Source organism: Sitophilus oryzae, unplaced genomic scaffold (genome assembly GCF_002938485.1).
Source record: "Sitophilus oryzae breed Bouriz unplaced genomic scaffold, Soryzae_2.0 scaffold_1430_pilon_pilon, whole genome shotgun sequence".
Lineage (NCBI taxonomy): Eukaryota > Metazoa > Arthropoda > Insecta > Coleoptera > Curculionidae > Sitophilus > Sitophilus oryzae.
This window is the reverse complement of record NW_022146094.1, coordinates 944,368-968,267: the sequence shown is the minus strand read 5'-3', so window position 1 is coordinate 968,267 and position 23,900 is coordinate 944,368. Positions and strand designations below refer to the sequence as shown.

Here is a 23,900-nt window from a genome sequence, read left to right as displayed (position 1 = left end):
ACTTGCACAATAGAATAAAATACCAAACTTACCAATTTTAGAAGTTGTTTAAGGCTTCTTGTTATCAAAACGTTTAGAAAAAAAATTGAGAGGCAACTTGTATTTGATCTGTCGACAATTGTTAAAAGTGACAAATGACAAGTATCAGATGTCAACTGTGGATGTCAACAATCAATATCAAAAATAAAAATATCTGGAGAAGTTAAACCAAAACAAACGTTAAAATGGGAATTGAAGACGATGATCCTTACGCTCAAGCGGCTGTTGGAAAATTAAAAATAAAAGGCGACAATGGAATCAAGAAAAAGAAAAAGAAGAAGGACAAGAAACATCTGGAGAAACAGGTATCGAAAGCTATGGAAAGCAACATCGAAACAACAGAACATGTCCAACCAGCCAGAGTCACCAAGACAAAAGCAGAGCTTGCTTTCTTAAAGCAGCAAGAAAAAATGGTAAGTATTTACCTAATAATTGTTCTGTAGGTCTTGTTTTTGATGGTGTATTGTTTGTAGCAAAGTCAAAGGATACTGGAAAAAGCTTCAATGACTCATAAGGAACGGGTAGAGAAATTCAATCAGCATTTGGACAACTTGACAGAACACTTTGATATACCTAAGGTATCCTGGACTAAATAATAAGGCTCTATTTTTAAGATACAAATATATATTACACAATAAAATCTCAGAAAACTATTTGGACTTTTTAGTTTTATCAATAAATTTATAAATCACATTATTTAAACACCTAGCAAAGTTTTCATAGGAAAACCCCGCCTCCAATCTTTTTCTTCCTTCGTTACCCATTTTCCGATAATCCTCTTTTGTTAACCTGTACATGAATTCTGCTAAACTATCTGCGGTGGGTTCACATAAGTATCCCGTTCTGCCGTGATCTACTGTTTCACGTGGGCCTCCGCTGTTCATTGCAATCACCGGCTTTGAAGCCAGCATAGCTTCCAAGGGCACAATACCAAAGTGCTCGTTTAATGGGGTATATAACAAAGCCGTACATGATGTAAGTAAATCTACTTTAAGTTTGTCTGAAGGTGACTTGATAAAAATAATTTTATCTTGAAGATTTTTCTGCTTCACTAGTTTTGATAGTTGATTAAATGTCTCTTCGTTAGTTTTGTTTATTGGATCATATCCTCCAGCTAGAACACAGTAAATCCTTTGCCATTCTGTGGGATTACAAATTTTCTTAAGCTTTTCCATTCCATAGATGGCAAATTCTAGTTTTTTAGCTGGATGAAATCTGTTTATAGACAAAAATACAATCGGATTAAAAGTAATTTCTGGTACAATTGTCCATATTGGTTTGATTTCTTTAATTCTCTTTACACTCTGCTGGAAAGAATATGCAACTGTGGGGTATAGGATTTTAATTGGTTTTTTGATTTGAGGAAAAGTCTGTTTAAACATACTGGCAGTATATTCACTATTAACAAGAATAATATCAGCTAAAGCGGTTGCTCTTAGTTCCAACCAGTCAATTGGTATGCGATACAGCCTTTTCAAAAGATTTCCTGGTGGTGAGGCTAATAAATCTGGGTGATGACAATAATAAACGACTTTTTGATTTGCTAATCTTAAAAACGGTACAGATATAGGTATAAGGTCTATAAAATACAAGTCTGGTTGATGCTGTTTTCTATATAACAGAAGATAAGCTACGGTGAGGTAAACCATGCGAATATAAGCACAGAGAGCTTGAAATCTTCCGAATATCTTTCTGGGTAACCAATCTCCATAGACTTCTACCGTAAATTCCTTGTTTTTGAGCTCCTCGAACGCGTGATCGGGGTCAAAATGATTAGTTAGAAAGATTACTTCATGTTTTTCCTTTTTTAAGACGCCGGCAACGTCTAATACCAATCTTTCGGCGCCTCCGATGCCCAGATCCGGGTGGATAAAGGCTATTTTCAGTCTTTTCTTTGATACCATTGTAAATTATCAAGTATTTGAGTTAAAAAGCCACGTTATAACATTTCTCAAATTATCTGTATTTTAAATTAAAAGCAAAGGGAGCAAAGGTTAGAAAAAATCTGACAAATACGTCAAAAAATATGAATGTTGCTAGACGTCCGCTAACCGGATGAATAAAATAAATTAATCATACGGTTATAGATTTCCATTTTCTTTAAATTTAAATAAAATTTATTTAATCAAGTCTCAAATCATAAAAAAAGAGCCAAGTGGCTTTAGCGTTGCTTGGATGTTTGTGAAGATGATCACTGAACGATGTGTTCTTTGCTCTTTGCTGCCTTTTTCTTTCTCCGACATAATAGCGGATTGGATTGTCCATATTATATTCGTCTAGAAAATTGTGCCATCTAGATAGGCTTACGTGAAAAGATGTTCTTTCGGCCCTACTATTCCAACTCCTAGGCCTTCACACGTTTCTTGAGCCGTCTGTATACCAGGTTGCCTCAGCTCGAATGGATACACCTTTTATCCAGTCTTCTGAGTCTTCCTTATATATTCCTGGTGTAGGTATAATTATGTCAAATTTGTTGTTAAAGCTATATATTGTTGTTAAAATACATGAAGTATCTTATGCATATACTCAATCACAATAAATCATTTATTTAATAAATAAATATAAAGATTTTATTATTTTTCAATTTTTTATAACCGCACGATTAATTTATTTTATTCGTCCGTTTAGCGAAGGACTAGCCACTTCCAATCCCTCCAATAGAGTAAGGTTAGAAAAAAATCTGGCAGATCTGTCAAGAAAACAATAACAAAAAGTATAAAAATTTAAGAGAATACAAAAGATTGTTTTTTTATATAAAATGGCATCGGCAAGTACAACATCAGCTCGATCGTTATTCTCCGATTCGAAAATACGTTTGGCCGACAGAATCCAAGTAAATGTGAATAACATTACTGCAGTAACAAGACAAATTACAAGAGGCTCGAAGAGTCAAGAGATTCTGATGCACTCGGCTCGGAATTTCGCGGCCCAAGAAGGACTGATCGAGAATTCCGAAAATAATTTGAAAAAACTACAACTACTATGCACGCATCTTAATGTTCAACAGGAGGCTCTGCAAAGACGAACCATGCAATTTGACCAAGTGAAGGAACAAGTACAAGCTATGCAAAGATGACTCCAGTCGTAACAAATTTAATGGTTTTGGTTGTGTAAGACTTGTTTGAATTTAGATCATTGTTATATCTTTCAGATCTTTTTTTCTCTGCTGAATGTAGATGGCATCACCAAGATACTGCTAATTTTCTGTCTTTTGAGCCTCGTGGGAGATACACTATGGACCAATCAACGATTGAAATAGTTGAGAAAACAGTGTCCCTAGGATAAGTGATTGGTACTCAAAAAAATTGTAATTATTAAATGTTATTAACATTTAGCTGTACAAAATCAACGATATCGGGAAGGATAAAGGGTTTACTATTAACTGAAACATTAGATTATACTTTTTATTGTCCATATCTTGTCTTTTCAATTATTTATTTGAAACATTGTCTTCGCAAATTGTTTATAATCTTTAATTTTGTCTCGTCACATACATCTAACTGATACTTTTTTTACACCTTCGAAACTATGTATATATATTTTTGAAATTCTTCTTAAAATTATTTTTTAGCTACCTATATAGATACAATAAATATCCTTTTTTATATAATATATGCATTAAAAATATACAGGGATATACATAATTGTTTTTATTTGTAAAACCTGTAGATAATATATAAAAAAGGACATATTTTTAAGCGTGATGGATAATAAAACATGTTCCAAACGAACTGTTATTATTTAGTAGTTTTTTTTACATTATATACGTTTGATTTTATTAAAATTATTAGTTAATAACTTAAATGAGCCGGGTTTAAATGTTATAAATAAATAAATTAATGTTAAAAATGACGGTAAACAGGTACATTTAACAATACGTCTAACGATACAATTATTTATACAAAATTAAAATTAATATGAATCGTTACTTTTGTTTAACGTAGAGGAAAGTAACCAATATGGAATAGTATAGATTTTTAATCTCTTTTCTCTCTGTTTTAGAGGTTTTTTCCTGTCTAAATGTGTTTAATAAAAAAATCTGATATACGTTTTGATTAGTTTGAAGTGTTTGGAAGGTCCATATTTGGGTACCTATCCATATTTAGGTGCCTTATGTTCAATTTGTTTTTGAGAAAAAAAATTATATTACTTTATATTAATATATAAATAAATAAATGTCAATAGTCCATGGGTATATTGATAAATAAGTTCTAAATTATAAGAAAATGCATTTTCTACGGAAACTTAAAGAGATAGGTAAAAAATGGTATAATATAATTTGATAGACAATTAAATTGTGCATCTGATTCTCGTAAAATATACAGGGTGTTCCATTTAAATTAAACAAGTTATTGCCGTTTGAAGCTGATAATTATTTAAAATAAATTTTTAGACACTCTGTATAAGGTAGTATTATTTTTATTATTGCAACACAATAACTGATCAGTAAATAAACTTCAGTAAATATTTAGTATTAAAAACTTTGATACCCTTGGAGAAATGAAGCCTTAAAATTTTTACTGCAATTTCACAAAATTGAAAATATTTCAAAAACGGTAAGGTTTAAGTATAATAAACCTTAATCAAATTTACCTTTATTTTAATCGTAGAAACTAAAAATGTAATAATATACAGGGTGTTCCATTTAAAAAAAATACAACTTTGATATTTTTTACTTATTTGGGACACTCTGTATCTTGTAAAATTATTTTTAAATTGTACCTCTAATAGTCCTTCATCGAACCCAAAACTTACAATTTGTAAAAATCTCATCGTACTCCGTGTCGTATGTGGTGAACAACCCTGTAAAAAACTAAATGGTATTACATATTTGGTTATTTTCCTCTAATAATTATGAATACAATTTAATTTTTTTCTTCTTAATAATATAACAATTTAATCACTAATTCAGTCACCGAGATATGTAGCTTTAAAATTAAAAATCGCAATTTTTAATGCTCTTCCCTTTCGAGTTGTCTCATTATTAAGCGCGGTCTAGAAGCAACGACTTGCTCGACACAAGCAAACCGTACGATAACTCGTTGCGTGTGGACCACGCTTTAAACATAGATAAAGGAAACAAGTCTAGATTGGGATTGGAATGCTCGGCTTGCCGCCAAAACTTATAACTGTTTTGGAGCGCATACGTTGTGGGGCGCTGCTATAGCGGTTCCTAAGAACAACCACCAAACAAGAACAGAAATAATTTTCTCTTGTCAAAGTAAGAATTTTTAAAAATTATAGAATCTCACAAAATTTAAAACGGTTCATTGAAAAAATACCGAAAAGTGTTTAAAGCGTCCATTTTCAAAGTAATTATTGCTATCTTGTGAGTTTAATTTAAATTTTATTTACTCAAACCCGTGATAATTGTGAAAAAGTGGCATTGAAAACTTAAAAAGCTGTGTGAACTGTGAACTGCAAAAACCATCGGCATCGTGGATCGTTTTATAACTTCGGTTTCCAATGTTTCATAGGTATTTCATAATGTAACACACTGTGTTTTATTTAAAAAATTAAAAGATAATAATAAAATTGAATAAATAATATTTGGCGACATAAATCCGGAAAAAAGCCGAACCGCTCCGAAATTATCAAAAGCTTTGGAGAGCGACCGTTGTAACAATAGCGCCAAACAGTATTTACATTGTCCTTATGGGTACTTTCCAATCTATAGTTGTTTTTTCTATCTATGGCGAAAAAATATAAATGTCGACGTTCAAAGTTATATATGTACGTCACTGTCAACTTACAGTACTGCCCTCTAAATGTCAAAAATAATGTCAAAAACGTCAAAAATGGGGAAAACTAAAAAGATTCTTAATAAATTTGAAACGTACACCACACTTAACATTTATTACAGCGATATAGGCTATCTTTAAAGAGTTCTCTCAATTTTTCACAAATAATGTACATTAAGCTCAATTATTGGACGTCGGATACATACATATTATTCTAGACCACTCTATATAATTTTTAATTCCTTAATTTAGGACTTTGGTTGCATATTCTTCAATTGGAGGCTTGGTAAATGAAAAAAAGAGATTTTAAGCAAGGCGTTTCTTAAATAAGTGCAAATATTTTAACCATAGATAACAAAAAAAAGTAAAAGGTGAAAACAAAAATTACAAGAATCTGTGTGCAGCATTTTTAGTTTTATAAAAATGGATATTTCTTTTACAGAGATCTACCAGATGTGAAAAAATATTTACACTTAATAAGTGTAATGTTAAATAATATCCTATAATATTTAACATTCACCCTATAGAATAAAAATAAAGAAAGATTTAAAAAAAATCGTTGAAATTAAACATAAACCGAATTGACTGTGCTGTATTTTTTTTGTTGTAAAAATATATTTCAAAAAAAGGTCTATAATTAAATAAAATTTAAAGCTTAAATTTACGAAAATTCGTATATTATTGTTTATCAAATGAATGATATTGCTGTCGAAGTGATATGTGTTAAATCATACTTAAGTCTAATTCAATACACCGCGTGATTTAATAAAAAAAAAACCGTCATAGTAACTGCCTACTAATTTTACTTCTTTTTAATGCTTAACAAAAAAAAATCACTGAAAATATTAAATTATTTCTAGGCATACTATGACGTAGTTTTAATTTCATCACGAAGTATTTTTGTACGTATTTTTATTATTTGAAAGAAAAAGTTAATATAACTTATTAGGATTTTTGGTTATAAATATTAATGCTTTATTTACACAAAACGTACTGTAGAATCGCGAAAATTAAATAACTTAACTTTCAGATTCGTTATTATCAGATAAGTCTTCTTTTAACCAGTTAGGAATCACCCTTATACCTATTTTTTTAAACAGCTTTACCAAAGCTGTATTGTAAGTTGAATAATATCTCTGAAGATATTTTAGTGACTTTTCTTCCATGGGAGGGTACTGTCTACCTTTGCTACGGCCCAAGCATTTGGTACTGTCCCCTTTTACCACCTGACAGTAGAATCCCTTTTTCTTATCAAATCTGAGACAAAGAAATTCATATCTATAGATATTAGCGGCTCAGAGTGATAAAAACGCTACTAAAACTCAGAGTAAAAGAAATAATAAAGATAATTTACCACATGGCAGTAGAATCACTGTTTATTACCAAATCTGAGAAAAAAATACATACCTATAGATATTAGCGGCTCAGAGTGGCAAAAATATTATATATAACTCAGAGTAAACATGCTATTTTTTTATATATTATACCATATATAAATTATATATTATATACTCGTTAAAGAATGAAAAAAACTCAAAAATGTATTGAATAATGTGTAAAATGTCGTACCTCAAGTGTTCTGTGTAGTTAAAAAATGGCGATATCTTCAGAAATTTTTGCAATTCGTTCATCACATCTATAGGACTGGATTTCAATTCCTCACCATCGATAATATGGATAGACTGGGCGGAAAAGTACGTCAGCCATCTTTCCAAATGTTGAGCGTACTTTCCAGGGTTCAGACACCTGTCAAAAAATGACAGCTCAAAATATAGGTAGAAAATCTTACTACTCTAAATTATTTAATTAATAATCTTCTAGTAACATTTTAATGAACAGTGCTTTCCATAAAATCGATAAAATGAAAAATATACGAAATAATATACATGTACTGATTAATTAATTACTACTGAAAATACCTGTTCCTAAGGTCTCTCAAAGGTTTCGGGGCAGTATCACTAGCTGTGATCACTTGGTGGAAGCTGTAATTATTAGTGACGATGTCACCGTGAGCTTTGGTATGTTGGTACCACGAATAAGCCCTCTTGGCTGGTGATATTAAGATTGTGATTATCTTCGCGCGAGGTAGTAAAGCGTGCACCCTTTTCGGTACTAACTCGCCGTCAAAATAAGTGGCGCTTTTCTCGAAATAGTACCGAGTCGATGTTGAATTGGTGTCACTGGGAAAAAAATTCATATACCTAAAAAATACAATAAATAAATAGATATATAATGAAAAAAAATTCTATAGTTCATATACTATGGGCTGGCAAAGGTTAATCTTGGGTCGATATTTCCGTATGTAAGAAGAAGAGTATAGTCTGTAAAACGAATAACTTTGAATTTGACAGTTCCCGCGGGCTTTTCTAGTGTTAATTTTATTAGGTTAGCAACTTGCGGCCATGCTGACGCAATGCCGTCTCTAATAGAACAGCCTCAGAGCGAGATTTATGACGTCACGCTAGTTAGATACTACGGATTAATAAATATGTTGTAGAATACATGGAAAACATTATTATTCCTCGTATTTTTGGTGTGTATTTTAAAAATGATATAGTCTATATGAAATATACATAATATACAGTTAATAAATACAATATATATACCTATTTATAGTAATAAATACTTTGGCAGATAAACTATGAACCATACAAATGCAGCAAATGTTTTACAATATGGCTGAAATCGTACCCCATAGTCAATGTAGATAGTTTTTGTGTTAAGAATAATAATTTAAAAAAATATGTGGTCATCATTTGACAAGTTTATGTTAGTTTATTAATTGCAGTAAACATTATACTATATGTACTATATAAATAAATTTTGTGAATGCAAATAATAATACATCACTATTAGTAGATATTGAATGTTTTTTGTTAAATTAGATCGATTTTCAAACCCCAAAATTTAAAATATACTTTACATTTTACCCATTATCTTATGTACTACCTATTCATTATTTGTCTATTGTAAAACATTTGCTGCATTTGTATGGTTCATCGTTTTATTTGCCAAAGTATTTATTACAATAAATAGGTATATATTATATTGTATTTATTAACTGTGTATTATGTATATTTCATGTAAACTATATCATTTTTAAAATACAAACCAAAAATATGAGGAATAATTATGTTTTGCATGTATTCTACAACATATCTATTAATCCGTAGTATCTAACTAGCGTGACGTGATAAATCTCGCTCCGTGGCTGTTCTATTAGAGACGACATTGGTCTAATATTTAGAAATGTCAAAAGCTGATGACAATTTACTTTTGTCAATTATGACATTTCGTGTTGATTTTTGCAAGAAGAGGAAGAACTGTCACTTGTTTTATTATTTTCCTTTTCTATTTCACGAAAGTAAAAAGAGTTACCTATCTGATTCGTTCAGGCACTCAATTTAAAGAATATCAGTAACTTTTTTGATAGAGGGATTTTATATTTGCCATGTTGGTAAAAAATAACGGTCAAAATTCAAAGTTATTCATTTTATAGACTATACAATGCGTTTATAATGTACTGAACAAAGAGGGAACAGTAAAAACGTTGCCAAACGTATGAAATAAACCGAGAAACTGTGCACATTGCTACGGGACGTGGAAGGGGTTATAGCAGATTCGTCGCGGTCGACCGGTTGTCCCAATCAGTACTTAAAATTCTAGGAAAGGGCGTACATCATGCGTTCAGCTTCACGATTTAATTACGTCTCGTGATACTTTAATTGTTTATTTATGAACGAGTCGTAATTTTCCCTATAGCTTGTAATTTTTAAGCACTTTTGGTAAAAACAAGTGGAAGTGAGATGGTGTTTGACAGTGGTCGCGCTATTAGAATTCTGAATTGAAAATCGAAATATCTCGAAATCCATTAGAAACAATTGATTGTAGTTTTTTTCAAAAACTTTCTTAATATTTCTGCTGTATTTTCTTGGCAACCCAAGTAGCAAAAAGAAATTCTAAAAGGATTGAATTATTTTATAACAGTCGAATAGCGTGGTCTTAAGGACTGCTTGATTTTATTAAGCTTTTGGTTTCGACCATTCTGTTTTTTAATAAAAGTTGTTATATTAAACTATTTTGTAGTGGTTTTTACAACGTATCCTATAACGCATTAAACGATAATTTCTTTTAGTATGATATAACACTTAATAAGACAATGCTATATGATAACAAACATATTATTTTATTAGACTCTTATACCCACCATGTAAGAGTTCTATAATATATATATATATATACCGCTCACTCGTCGGGCACGCATGAAATGCATTGCGTGCACGAATCCATGAAAATCTGATCACGTTTGTTAGTTTAAATACTAATCAAATGAGATTTGGCAACATCTATTTGTCACAAACCTCAATATGTCCAAAATAGTTCTATAGTGCCTGGAAATTCTGCGTAATGATAGATATTTATCCTATACCGATTTATTTTACAACAAAGACTTATTTAAGGGATTCAATTATAATAAAATGGTTGCATTATAATTCGCCATGTTTAAGGCAGAATTTTTGTATGGCCTATGGCCGCCATTATATGAAGCAAAACCAAAAACATCAAAATAAATTGTAAAATGTTATTTTTGAAAATTATTTTGTGATAAGATTCCCACATACAGTAATAAAGTGTTTAATTAAATTAAAAACGAGAATTTTTGAAAATGTTATTTTATTTTATTGTTTAAATTTATATGTAAACCTTAATCGCAATTAAAGCGCTTTAATTTTTTGCCAAATACATACCTATAATCTAGCAGTAAAATTTTCGGCGCAACAAAAATTGTCCCTTCTTTTCAAACCCTATTAATGATTTTTTATATTACATATTTGTTGTACCTTCTGGCTCTACCCGCCATTTTCATTGTCGAGTAAAGTCTCCTTTTTAACAATCCACATCCTCTAGATTCATTTTACGACACGCTTAAAATATAATTTGCTCCTAATTTTCTTCGGTAAAAAATAAAATACTCTTGTACCTCGCTAAATGATCAAACGTTTTTATTCTTCTGTTTCTTAGATGTGACCACGTAATACACAATAAAACTAGTTTTATAATAGTCATATAACGCTGTGTAAAATAGTTGCATAAGAGTTGTATACCCTTTTTATAGAACTTCTATACTACTAAACGGTTGTATAAAAATGGGCCTTTTTTGGTTGTAAAGCTATCATATTACGGTCATATAGCACGTTATATGAATTGAGGTATCCTATAAAAATTATCACATAGCTGTTTATACAGCCTTTATAAAATAAAATTTGCTACTTGGGAAGCAGTATGTGAAAGTCTTTATAAATAAAAAAGTTACATGATTGCCGAAAATTGCTATACACTAAAAGTAAATGGATGGGGTTTTAAAAATTTTGAATGGAAAAAAAAACAAGCCTATCCAATTTTTCGTATTTGAACGTCATTTGAATATATATCATTTGTCACTAAAATTATAACCACTGTACCAACTTATTTCTTTGTAAAATAAAATAAACTGCTTTCAAATTAAAATGACAGACTATTCTTGGGAAAAAAACAATTTTGGTTTTTCATAAAATGTTTTTTACACGTAAAAAACTAGTTTTTCACATTAAAAATAATCTCGACTTACCAATCTAAGCCTCTCAAATAATTGTTTCCGTTAAAAAACTGAATTTCCTCGAAAGTAGTGGGGCTGGCCAGATTCTTAGCTATGGCAGGATGCAGCGCTAAAAAAGTATACAGTGCCGTAGTTCCGGTTTTTTGAGGCCCGATAACTAAAAACCTCGGTAATGAATCGCACGATTTATTTTTCGACCATATTTTCTGATGTCTTTGTGTATCGCAAGGATTCTAAAAAAATATATATTAAAAATAAATAGAATATTTAAAAAAATAATAAATTTTTACCCCCCACACTGGATCTGATTCGCCAGGATACAGTTTAAAATAATTTTCAGCCAATTGCAATGGAGGCGCTGACGTAAGTCTGATGTTAGTCCAACACTGTATAAATTTAATGACAGATTCGAAAGTATACAGTCCTAACCTGTCGTTTCCATAATTTGACATGTGCGTCATAAATATATTTATCTGTAAAAATGTTTTTGTTAAAGAGAGACTTAAAAAAAATGAATCGGAATATAAGTTATCTTTTATACGTCAAAAAACTTACAGGGTTATATACAATAGTTTGGAACAACTCTCCACCTTGTATGGATTCGTCAAGTTTCTCTCTACCACCCGGATACCTATCAATTAACATGGTGTGCGTGAACAAACCGCAGGTTTGTCTAGGCAAAACCATTATGTTTCTGTGGATGAAACCTCTTCTTAACCTAAAAGAATGTTATGACAGAAACATACCAGACATGTAGAACATATTTTAAATTGTCAAATTTTTCTTAAGCTATTAAAATTAAATGATTTTTTACCTTGCTGGCCTCAAATTTGGATACTCCTCAGTAGCTGTCACCCGAATATTCCACACTTTCTTCCAAGCTATATACAACAGTTCGTGCACTGGATAAACGCCAGAATGATGCGGTGATATTGAATAGCCAGAATCACTTGGTATACCTTGAAGATAGATTTTTAATTTTATTATAAATCAAAAAACTTAAAAATAACAATCCTACCATATTGTTTGGCAAAATTCTTGTTCAAAATCATATCTTCCATCAAGAGAGTTAAGTTATCATAGAGATGCGGCTGTTGATGGTTCCACATGTGAGAGAACCACATGAATTTATCCACGTTTCCCAGAATCATGTCGTCCCCTTTGTCTTCTTCAGAGTTTCCATGGTGGAAGTATTTTCCGGAAAAACCGAGGTTGAATTTGAAATTGGGCACCATACTTGACAAACTTAACGAGAAAAAAAGAAACGCTTAAAACATTTTAGAATAATTTTACATATAAAATGACAGCAATCTTTATTTCATAGACATCGCTGACGCCTTTTTTTCTATGATATTGTATTATTTGCAAATATAATTTTTTGAACACTGATACTTGCAAAATATACATATAAATTTTGTGGATGCAAACAATAATACATCACTATTAGTAGCTATTGAATGTTTTTTGTTAAATTAGATCGATTTTCAAACACCAAAATTTAAAATATATTTTACATTTTACCCATTATCTTATGTACCTATTCATTATTTGTATATTGTAAAACATTTGCTGCATTTGTATGGTTCATAGTTTATTTGCCAAAGTATTTATTACTATAAATAGGTATATATATATTGTATTTATTAACTGTATATTATGTATATTACATATAAACTATATCATTTTTAAAATACAAACCAAAAATACGAGGAATAATTATGTTTTCCATGTATTCTACAACATATTTATTAATCCGTAGTATCTAACTAGCGTGACGTCATAAATCTCTTTCCGAGGCTGTTCTATTAGAGACGGCATTGGTCTGATATTTAGAAATGTCAAAAGCTGATGACATTTTACTTTGGACAATTATGACATTTCCTGTTGATTTTTGCAAGAAGAGGAAGAACTGTCACTTGTTTTATTATTTTCCTTTTCTATTTCACGAAAGTAAAAAGAGTTACCTATCTGATTCGTTCAGGCACTCAATTTAAAGAATATCAGTAACTTTTTTGACAGAGGGATTTTATATTTGCCATGTTAGTAAAAAATAACGGTTAAAATTCAAAGTTATTCATTTTATAGACTATATTTCATATATAATGATGACGTAACGATGAACGATGGCTGAGCAGACTGTATATCAATATATGTATAGTATTATAATACTATTCTTTCTGTTGATTAATGCGTTAGATATTCGATAAGAACTAAAGGCACATTTTCATTACCACTTTTTTCCAGTTATGTTTCTTTTATACATACTGGGTGTCCCACTTAAGATGGATACAAACCAATATCTTGGTTGTTTGTTGAGCGATCTTTTTCATTTTTGGCAGGAGGCTGTATGGCTATAAGACGTACATTTTGCCCAGGGTAAGAAATGCGATACCTCATAGACGTACGTTTTAATGGGGTTTAATATTTTTCGAGTCAAGAGTAAACTACCCTTAGGACAGTATTTATTTCAAACCTGATAAATTATATTGAATCCTCCTTACCTAAGATACTTAAGTTCTAATTTTGATAAATATTGATACAGGGTGTGTCATTAAAATAAGACGTTTTTATTTTTATTATTATCTTTTTTAAGTACTTACGACGCCACTGGATAAACAACTGGCTTATTATCAATAACCAATTATATCCAATTTTCAACTAATAATCGATGGTGGTTTGGTCGAAGATACTTGACTTGACTTGTTGACTTTTAGTTCGTTATAGTTTTATAAATCTTTGTTTAGAGCATATTTTTCAAAGTTAATAGTGATTGTTTTAAATAACTATTTGGATTTTTTAAAATATTCCTCAATAAAACGAATAAAAATTATATTTCAGATTCCATTGAAAACTGGCTGTTTAAATTATTTTGTAACTCATTTTATTCATTTGTATTAGCAAACTTAAAAAAAAACAAGTTTTTAAAGTAAACAAAATAAATTGAAAATATTTAGTTTTTTGGTATCGTATCTTAATTATGGAAGCTATCTGAAAACTTAAATCGATTATTAATTGATAATTGGTTATAATTGGTTATTGATAATAAAACAGTTGTTTATCCAGTGGCGTCGTAAGTACTTAAAAAAATACGTCTATGAGGTATCGCATTTCTTACACTGGGCAAAATGTACGTCTTATAGCCATACAGTCTCCTGCCAAAAATGAAAAAGATCGCTCAACAAACAACCAAGATATTGCCTTGCATCCATCTTAAGTGGGACACCCTGTATATGTAATATATTATGCTTCTTTTGGAATTTAAATTACACTGTATAAACTTTTTAGGCTAAGTAAGGTATAGTCTGTCCAACGAGAAGATCCTTGACAGTGATAGATGTGTCTGTCATTTTAATTTCAAAGTAGTTTATTTTATTTTACAAAGAAATAAGTTGGTACAACTGGAACGCATAGCAGGAAATATTTAAAATTTGATTGACAAGATGACAAGTGATTACTTCAAAATATTGTGAAAAAAACTGTATAAAACTGAAAAAATGTAATCGAGTTATTTTATTTAATAAAACGGTATGTGTTAATACAAAACAAACAAGAACAAGACACTACATACCAAAAAAATATAAAAAAGAACTATTATTTACTTTCAAGCTTTATGAAACTACCCGCATTTATGATTATATTTATCAATATAACTTATTATGTACAAATACAAATTTGTAATATTCCACAGGAATAAATAAAACAACATAGGTAAATAAAACAAACTATTAAGTGTTATTAATAATAACACCTACCAAATTTTATACCTTAAAGGTTGATTAATTAACTTTAATCTTAATTTTTTTAAACCAGTACCTTTTGACATTATTTTTCTGCAGTACTAAAATCCATTATTTACCTATTGTGTGATGTCGATATTTTACAGCTACTCCAGTTTTTAGTATGTGTTTAGTTTGATCCTTCTACCATATACGAGATGCACTTATCTACGACGAAATGGTATACAAACTTTATAGATGGCAACTTCATTGGTGTATAAGACTTTCTGCCTGGGCAGCGAGTATTAACCATAAACTGTGCTCTGGGTCTACAGTTAATTTTCACTCGATTTTTCCTCCACTTGACTTCAAAGACACAAAACACGCGTAATAATACGAATCAAAATGCATCATCTTCCAAAACGCAGGGTATTTAACAAAAGTTGACACAAAATTATAACCTATAATTTGGCAAGACTTTGACAAACGTCAAAAATGACAAAAATCTAAAGGCGAGTTCATACGCATCGGCGTCCGTTTGTCGTTCATCGTTCCGTCAAACCAATAAAATTGAAATACGATCTGTCATTTTTTAAATAAACCAATAAAACTGGTTAAAAACAACAAGACACGACGCATGACGGATTTATATTTAAACCCATCCATAGATAACTTAAAAATGATTAGAAACTTTTTTTAGTAAAATAAATAGATTGGTATGGGACGTCATCTGCTTTTCTTCTGTCATTGTCTGTCGAAATCTTACCTGAGAAAAAAAACAGACTATACTTACCGAGTTTGAGTACTTATTAAAGCTTGCACATCCTCAGGTTTGAGCCTAGTTCCGATATCCCCAACGAAAATATCGTCAATATCCACCAAAATCGATCTGTCCAGAGACAAACTCAGCTGTCCGTGACTAAGATAGCTTAAACTATCCAAGAACAATAACCTGTGCAGCCAAAACTTCAATCCAGAGCCAAAAATAACCCTGTGAATGTCATCATACAGCCCGTGGTCTTGAATAACTGTTGGTAGAGGAGTCCTTATGCCGCTCTCATTGATCTGGAAGTAATCGTTCCTATAAGCCCACTCCAGAGGCTCATAAGTACTGTGATTGGCCTGAAAAACCACCCAATCGTTTCCTGGTAATTCACCCCAGGCAGTCTCACCAGCTCTGGTGAGTCTCAAGATCTGTGAAGTTGGATTTAAGGAGGCGTCTTTAAGTTTCAAGTTCGTGTGAATGAATAACGGGAAACCTTTGAGCTGGGAACCGACATAGGTCTCTTCTTCTGCAGGCACGAAACCTATAATCCCCACGGAATACTCTCTACAGTACTTGTCGAGTAGTTCCCTGTTCCAGTTATCCATCTGCAAGTATTTGTTGTAGTTTTCGAAAACTATGACGCCGTATCGGCCTTTGTCCAGGGTGGTTAGAACAGGAAGACTTTTCCCTGTGACCTCGACTTTGTATTTTATCCTGGTGTGGACTAGGAGTTCGGCAATGTCTTTTCCTAAATTTAGAATACTTTCGACAAATACTAATACTTTGGGGTAGCTTTTCAAGCGGGCGTCCGTTTTGTGGTCGTGATTCTGTAAAAGTCTCGGACCGTTGAGGTTTCCACATTTTATATTCGGTTCTGGACGAGTATTGGTCCTGATAAACCTGGAAAATAATAACGCAACATTAAATTACTTCATATAAGTGAAGGTGAACTAAATAAAGATCTTTACAATCTGCAACTTTCTGTTTTTTTAATCAAGATTAAGGCTGGACAGAAAGAGTAAAACTGTTTTAGTCAAAATTTGTGCGTATTTGTGCGATTTCAAATTTTGATGCAAAATCCGGCAATACCGCAGAGAAGAAATGTATCAATCCAACTTTTATTATCTCTTTCCAATACATCTTATTTTTCATTTAGCTATCTACATTACTGTCTTACACGTTAAAATACAAACCACACAGTTTCGAAGACCAGATCGATATAGTTCCTTTAGAGTCAATATTCAAAAATAAGTTGATTGAGAAAATTAAATAAAATTCTACAAAACAAATAAATTCTAGGCGTTAACGTAATGTAAAACTATCATATTACATCATACTATAAAACATCAATAAATAATGTAACGCGTATAATATGTAATAATAAATATCAATTAACATACAATGGGACGATTTGCAGATCATATTCAGTTAAAGTACAAATTTAAATTATTGCTGTCTTTCATGCGTGTGATACGTTTTACAATTTTTCAGATACGATTCATAAAATCATAGATAAAAGAAAATAATCTTCTATTAAGATAGATATGAAACTTAATAGTAAAATTTTGGGTCAAAGCGCCCCTCCGTGTTCTTAGTAGAGACTACGTTTAACCCAGCGCCTTCGCCTTTTCTGCTGTAAATATTTTTATGTTTATATTTGATTTCAAAGGATTTAGTTTTAAAGTTATACTGATATATTAGTATATCAGAGTAACTTTAATAAAACATAAGAATATATATATATTTTACAGTTTATTAAATATAAATTTTGACTACAAGGTAGAAAGTAAATCACAATATTTGATGAAACTTATAAGTATACCATTTTTACAGTTAATAAATAATAAAACTATTTCTGACTATGATGTTTAAAATTTAGATAGATAGAATATTAAAAAACATACCGGTATTTGCAGACGCAGGCCCAAATTCAATAAAAACCAAAATTGTTCCTGCGAAAATCGGGCTTTTTTCACAGAAAAGGTATTTTTGATTTATCAACAATCATTGTCAAGTTGACAATATACAGGGTGTTTTCTAATTAGTCTAAAAAATTGTGGTGTGATTCCTCATGTGTTCTTAAAACAATTTTTATATAACCATTAGGTCTAAAGTAGTTCCTTTCTGATCTACAGGGTGTTAAAAATTAAAAAAAAATCGATATTTTGCTTAAAATAAATTGTACACTACTGCTTTTTTAAAGAAAATATATTTTTTTCTTGACTGGCCATCCTTTTTCAACAAAATTGATCTTTTGATTTTTTCTTGTTCATCAAACGGTTGCCGAGAAAAAAATAAATATACTTATTAAGAGCCCGCCTTAATCCGTTTTCTAACGATTTTTTATTTTTTAGATCAATTAGGAAACACCCTGTATATGCATATCACAGGCAACCAAATAAACTAGTAACCTCTAAAAATTATTTTTCCTACCGCTAGTGACCTACCGTGTTTTTAGTGAGTACTAAATTATTTTATCAAAATTTCACCATATAAGTTTCCAGGCAATGCATAAAATATAAAATCTGACTGGAAATAGGGATGTGCAAAAATATCGATTCATCAAAAAATTATCGATATGTTAAAATATCCCCATTTTTTTACTATCGATATATTAAAATATCGATTAAATTTAGTGTTTTTAATTTTTGTTGCCTGATCCGGCAAAAACAATAATTGTATTCGTCAATCAATCCTAATTTACGTCATATACTAACATACCAAATCTCATTTTTTTATCTGAAAAAAATTTTTGTTACCTAAATTTTAGGGTTTCTGCACTAAAGTCATTCAAAAGAATCAAATAGCTTCAGTTCATAAATTTTGTAGAAGTCTAACTGATTAAGTTTGAAGAAAAAATCTGAGTAACTTAAACACATATTTTTCATACAAAATAAACCACTATACTGGTTTTCATACAAAATAAACCACAAACTGTATATTTGAAATTTTTTTATAGTTATTTTATTCTAATTTATTTTATTTTCTTGATGACACAGACATAGCTTTATTTAGTATTTCTTTCAAGATATTCCAAAAAGGGGAATTTTGGGATTTAGAATTGAACTGAACTATTGAATGGATATTATCAGAAATTGTATTAAATATAGGTCAGCCAGTTCACTAATCTATATAGGAAACCGATAAAATGTATCGAAATGACGAGAAAATAAATATGGAATTGAATCTTTTGATGTGTATACGGCGTGATAGATTTTCTATTAGATAGGAAGTAGTTTTTTTTAATAAAAAAAAAGATTGTGTGTAACATATTATTATAACGAAACTTTAATTCCATAGTTTAATTCTATATAAAGGAATTTGTGATAAGATTTTTTTTATTTTTAAAAAAATTTCAGGATTTTTTCAACAAACAAATTTTAAGGAAGTCTGCTATTAAATGTTTTAACATCCTGTAGCTTTAAAACTAAGCATTTTTCCAGACCCATGTTGAGAGGAGCTTTTTTCCAGATTTTTTTGTTAAGGAATCAATTTTCATACCCTGAAATTTGACTGAAACATCCTGTATAACATAGATGATATTAAAAAAAATATAGTACAATAACATAATGTATAATATATAGTAGTTTATGTTTTGGTCGATAAATTTGTTAACTGCGGCATATCATTTACGTCATTTAATTTGCAAAGTTAAAGAAAATTTATTACAGATTTTGTTTAAAATGTTATCCAAACGTTTTAGAATCGGTTTTAGTATAATTAACAGGCGGAAAAATAATGTTTTTATTTTTTATCTTGAAAACGAAAGAGATAGACTAATGAAATTTTATGGAAGCATTACTGTTATGAAAACACACTTTCAGGTAATTTTTTACTTTTTAAAATGAGTGGAAGGGGTTGAAATAAATTACCTATCATTCTTGTTAACGAAATTTAAAGAAAATCTTATCAAACACATGCAAATGCTTTAATTTGGATAGTTTGGTTTGTTTAGAAACTTTTTACCTCTTGTGTTTTTGATAAACTCACCATTTGGAAATTAAAAATAAAATGTAAAGCATTACATGTCAGGACAAAAAACATTTTTAGATTAAGAATCTAGTGATAATAACGATAATAATAATCATCTAGATAATAATGTATTGCAGTAGAGTAATGCCAAATAAAATAATATTAGGAACATCCTAAAAGTAACAGCGGCCGACTAGATTTTTTCTAAAAAATTACAGCAGCCCACTAGATTCTTTCTCAGAAAATGTTTTTGTCCCGACATGTAATGCTTTACATTTTATTTTTTAATTTCAAAGCGGTGAGTTTTATCAAAAAAATACAAGAGATAAAAAAGTTTCTAAACAAACTAAACTATCCAAATTAGTTTTTTTGCATGTGTTTGATAAGATTTTTCTTTAAATTTCGTTAACAAGAATGATAGGGGTAGTTTATTTCAACCCCTTCCACTTATTTTAAAAAAGTGAAAAAATTACCAGAAAGTGTGTTTTCATAACAGTAATGCTTCCAAAAAATTTCATTAGTCTATCTCTTTTCGTTTTCGAGATAAAAAATAAAAACATTATTTTTCCGCCATCTTTGTACCGCGATATCTCCCTAATGGTTGACTTTTGACCCAACGTTTATGAAGCAAACTACTCTTTATTTTGAACAAGGAATCAGCCCCTGAAGTTTTTCGCATTTGTTTTGAAACACCCTGTATAGTAGTTTATGTTTTGGTCGATAAATTTGTTAACTGCGGCATATCATTTACGTCATTTAATTTGCAAAGTTAAAGAAAATTTATTACAGATTTTGTTTAAAATGTTATCCAAACGTTTTAGAATCGGTTTTAGTATAATTAACAGGCAACAAATGTCAAAATTTGACATACGAAATGTCATTCTATTCAGTGTCATTTTCTATTGAATAAAGTAGAAATATACCGAGGGTGCCATTTAAAATTCAAAAGTTGTAGTCATTTCCGGTGAAACAGGAAGTGGCCAAAAACAATTGGATCCATCAATCAATCCTAGTTTATGTCATATACTAACATACCAAATCTCGTTTTTTTATCTGGAAAACAAATAGGGGTGAGCAACTTTTGAGGCGCACCCGGTATACATAAAGTTTAATTTAAAATAACGAAGATATGAGCAACATCTTGAACAAACGAAATAAACATATAAGGAAATGGAAGAGTCACAAAGTTGCAACAAGACCACCTGGACATTTTCGGGTGGTGGTTATTTTTTTTTTAATTTGAAGTAAATCATTCAAGAATCACGGTACTTTTTTTAGATACTATTACTTTTCGAATGAAGTTAAGCTGAAAATAATTAATAAAAAAATCAGAATTTTCAATAAAATCCTTTCATCGATTCTCCATGAACGATTAACCTACTACCCTTTGACTGTAAATCACCCTGTATAAACATCTCAGATGTAGAATAGTAATGTAAATAGTTAAATAAAACTCTTATCTCGTTCCATATGTCTTTTTTCCAACGCAAACAGCACAGCGTGCGACTGCAAGCAAATTAAAATTTATATCTTTATTTAGATTAACGTAAATATGGACTTAACATTGGGAAACTGCCAACAATTCGAAAATATTTAACAATTCCAGGCACATCTGTCCGTTCATACGGAATGCAGACTAATGAATTACACCAACAACATATTATACTGAATATATTTACCAGAGAAAAACATTTTTTTAGAATTCAAAAAGGAAAAAAAATAAATTTTTCTTTCTGATAATAAGGAAAAAATAGAAAAATAAAAGGCGGAGGACCTTCCTATTAAAATTAAGAGCTCACACTTGCAGAGAATTTTTTTGATGTGTCTACCAACCTTTTTTCCAGAGTATAAAATGAAAAAAAAATTGTCGATTTGTCGAAATTTAAAAGAAAATATGAAATAAATCATATTCACACATAGGTCGACACATTAAATATTTACAGCATAAAATTATACGGAATTAAAAACAAATCAGGGAGATTCTTATCAATATGAATCTATTTGATTACCGTTGATTAAATATGACATATACGAAAAAGTCGTTTGACATGCGTGATAAAATCTAAGCATTATTTGTAAAAGGATTAACTACGGATGCATGATTGTTTTTTTAATTATTCTCCTTAATTATTACAATCGTTGTTTTTCAATGAGTGAAATAGCTGTATTTTTCTGTCGGTTTGAATTTAAATTGTTATTATTTATTGGATTTGAGCATCAATGGAATGTATAAGTGCCATACATGAAATAAGAGTCTAGAATTTATTATTATAATTTATTCATATTGGACATGAGTATTTTTTTAAATATTCATGCATATTTCAAAGCGCCAATAAGCTTTCGACTTTTTTGACGGTTTTTTTAAGTTTTGATGTAAAAAATTGATAAAAAAATGGAAGAAATTTTTTTTAAACAACCTGAATATTACTTTCTTTTAGATGGAGAATTAAAAAATGAACATTATTTGTATTTAAGGTATTTCAAAATTTTTACCGGTTTCACAGATATTTATGGTATTGTATTATACCATTATATGATAAAAAAAACGCGTCCAGTTGGCTAAGAAATGACGATCGATGACATTCGCCATATAATTTTCCATATAAAATGACAGCGATCTTCATTTCATAGCCATTGCTGATGCGTTTTTTTTCAATTGTATTGTATATGGCTTTTTCAACAGCAAATTTTTATCAAAGCCACCTAATGATTTTAGCCTTTGTACCTATTTTACTGTTGAGGGAGCCATATTCATTATAGTGTATAAATAAAACATGACAAAAATAATACAATCACTTACTTGGTTAAATATGGAGTCCTAGTCTGCCTTAAGTAGAATATAATTAAGATAATACTAAAGAACACTATGGCAAATACACATTTCCTTAAAGTAGCTGGCCCAAGGACCCATCTCACTCCTCTACGAACACCCCGTCTCACTCCTTGTGTATGGAAGGCCCCCAAAAGAGGTCTGGCATCCTCCAACATGATTTTTCACCCTTTTTTGGACAATACAATACTACTTTTTTCCTTAGATAACTTTGGTTAGCACTAATCTAAATTCTTATGGCTTAAAATTATGGCACTCTCAAGTTTGGAATGTAATTTTGATAACTGGAGAACAAAATTTATGTTTTAAAGTTTTGAATATTATTTGGATCTTGCCACTGTTCTCCATTTACTATGTTTCCAAATTTCTAAGTCACAAGACAGCACTATCTTTCGCATTTTTTTCTGGGCCTCCAAAAGGGTTATTTTTCGAGCTTTTTTGCACATATCTGCATGTTAAAGACATCCCTTAACAAGCTCAGTTTTCTAGAAAAAAAATGCAAGTAGTAATAACATAAAAGATAATTTATGATGTTAAATAATAGGGACAACTGTAATATCTAAACTACTAGATTATCAGACGCGCTAAAACTGGGACAAGCTAGATAATATGTAACTATTGTTTATTTACATAGGGCATACCTAAAATTTTACAATCCAAACTTTTTTTATAACCTTCAAACATAAAGAAATCACTACTTTTTATTCACAAATTCCAATTGAAACTAGAAGCACAAATCACATAACTGTGTTTGTTTACAAACACTTTATTTTATGGAAACAAATGGCACTATGAAACTACTTTTTTTAGTGTTTAAAAACAGAAAAATTTCATTGTTTTTGTCTGCTGTTTAGCTCAGAATGACAGACGGAATGAAAATGAGAAAAAGAGATAGGAAATCTTTCGTAGAAGTTCGAGAAGAACTTCGGACGATGTCGCTGATGAAGTAGTGTATTATTGGTTGCCTGTTTATTTATTTTTTTAAAAATAGATACCACATGGTTTGAAAAGTTTATTGTTTCCTGCAGAAGTTTCCTGTTAGTATTTTAAAACCATTTTAATCATATCATTGCAGAAGCAAGACTTACAAATTTACCCTTAAAACAAAGTTATACTTGTTAAAAATTTATCATGTTTATTCTCCTATAAATAATTTTGTTACATTTAACTCTGATATTTTATTAAAATTAAAATAACATTACAGTTATTTGAAAATCTAAGAAATTTTGAACCAAGACAA

The 23,900-nt window shown here is 30.2% G+C and overlaps 4 protein-coding genes across 4 annotated transcripts; 2 read left to right on the top strand and 2 right to left on the bottom strand.

Moving 5' to 3' along the window:
• Nucleotides 1–139: 139 nt before the first annotated feature.
• On the top strand, nt 140–692 carry LOC115876262 (protein FAM32A-like). Its single transcript, XM_030891970.1, has 2 exons — nt 140–452; nt 513–692. The coding sequence occupies exons 1-2, from the start codon at nt 225–227 to the stop codon at nt 633–635; spliced, it is 351 nt and encodes a 116-aa protein (XP_030747830.1). The 5' UTR covers nt 140–224; the 3' UTR covers nt 636–692.
• LOC115876261 (alpha-1,3/1,6-mannosyltransferase ALG2) lies at nt 646–2,040 on the bottom strand. The gene has a single exon (XM_030891969.1). The coding sequence runs from the start codon at nt 1,941–1,943 to the stop codon at nt 690–692; it is 1,254 nt and encodes a 417-aa protein (XP_030747829.1). The 5' UTR covers nt 1,944–2,040; the 3' UTR covers nt 646–689.
• A 669-nt stretch (nt 2,041–2,709) lies between these two features.
• LOC115876260 (BLOC-1-related complex subunit 7) lies at nt 2,710–3,771 on the top strand. The gene has a single exon (XM_030891968.1). It carries the CDS (start codon nt 2,798–2,800, stop codon nt 3,113–3,115), a length of 318 nt encoding a protein of 105 aa, XP_030747828.1. The 5' UTR covers nt 2,710–2,797; the 3' UTR covers nt 3,116–3,771.
• Nucleotides 3,772–5,377: 1,606 nt separating this feature from the next.
• On the bottom strand, nt 5,378–23,519 carry LOC115876259 (bifunctional heparan sulfate N-deacetylase/N-sulfotransferase). The gene is made up of 11 exons (XM_030891967.1): nt 23,302–23,519; nt 22,631–23,145; nt 15,886–16,758; nt 12,395–12,621; nt 12,191–12,335; nt 11,932–12,094; nt 11,667–11,849; nt 11,389–11,609; nt 7,700–7,981; nt 7,350–7,526; nt 5,378–7,037 (listed from the first exon to the last, which is right to left on the bottom strand). The coding sequence occupies exons 2-11, from the start codon at nt 22,816–22,818 to the stop codon at nt 6,800–6,802; spliced, it is 2,697 nt and encodes an 898-aa protein (XP_030747827.1). The 5' UTR covers nt 22,819–23,145; nt 23,302–23,519; the 3' UTR covers nt 5,378–6,799.
• Nucleotides 23,520–23,900: the final 381 nt, after the last annotated feature.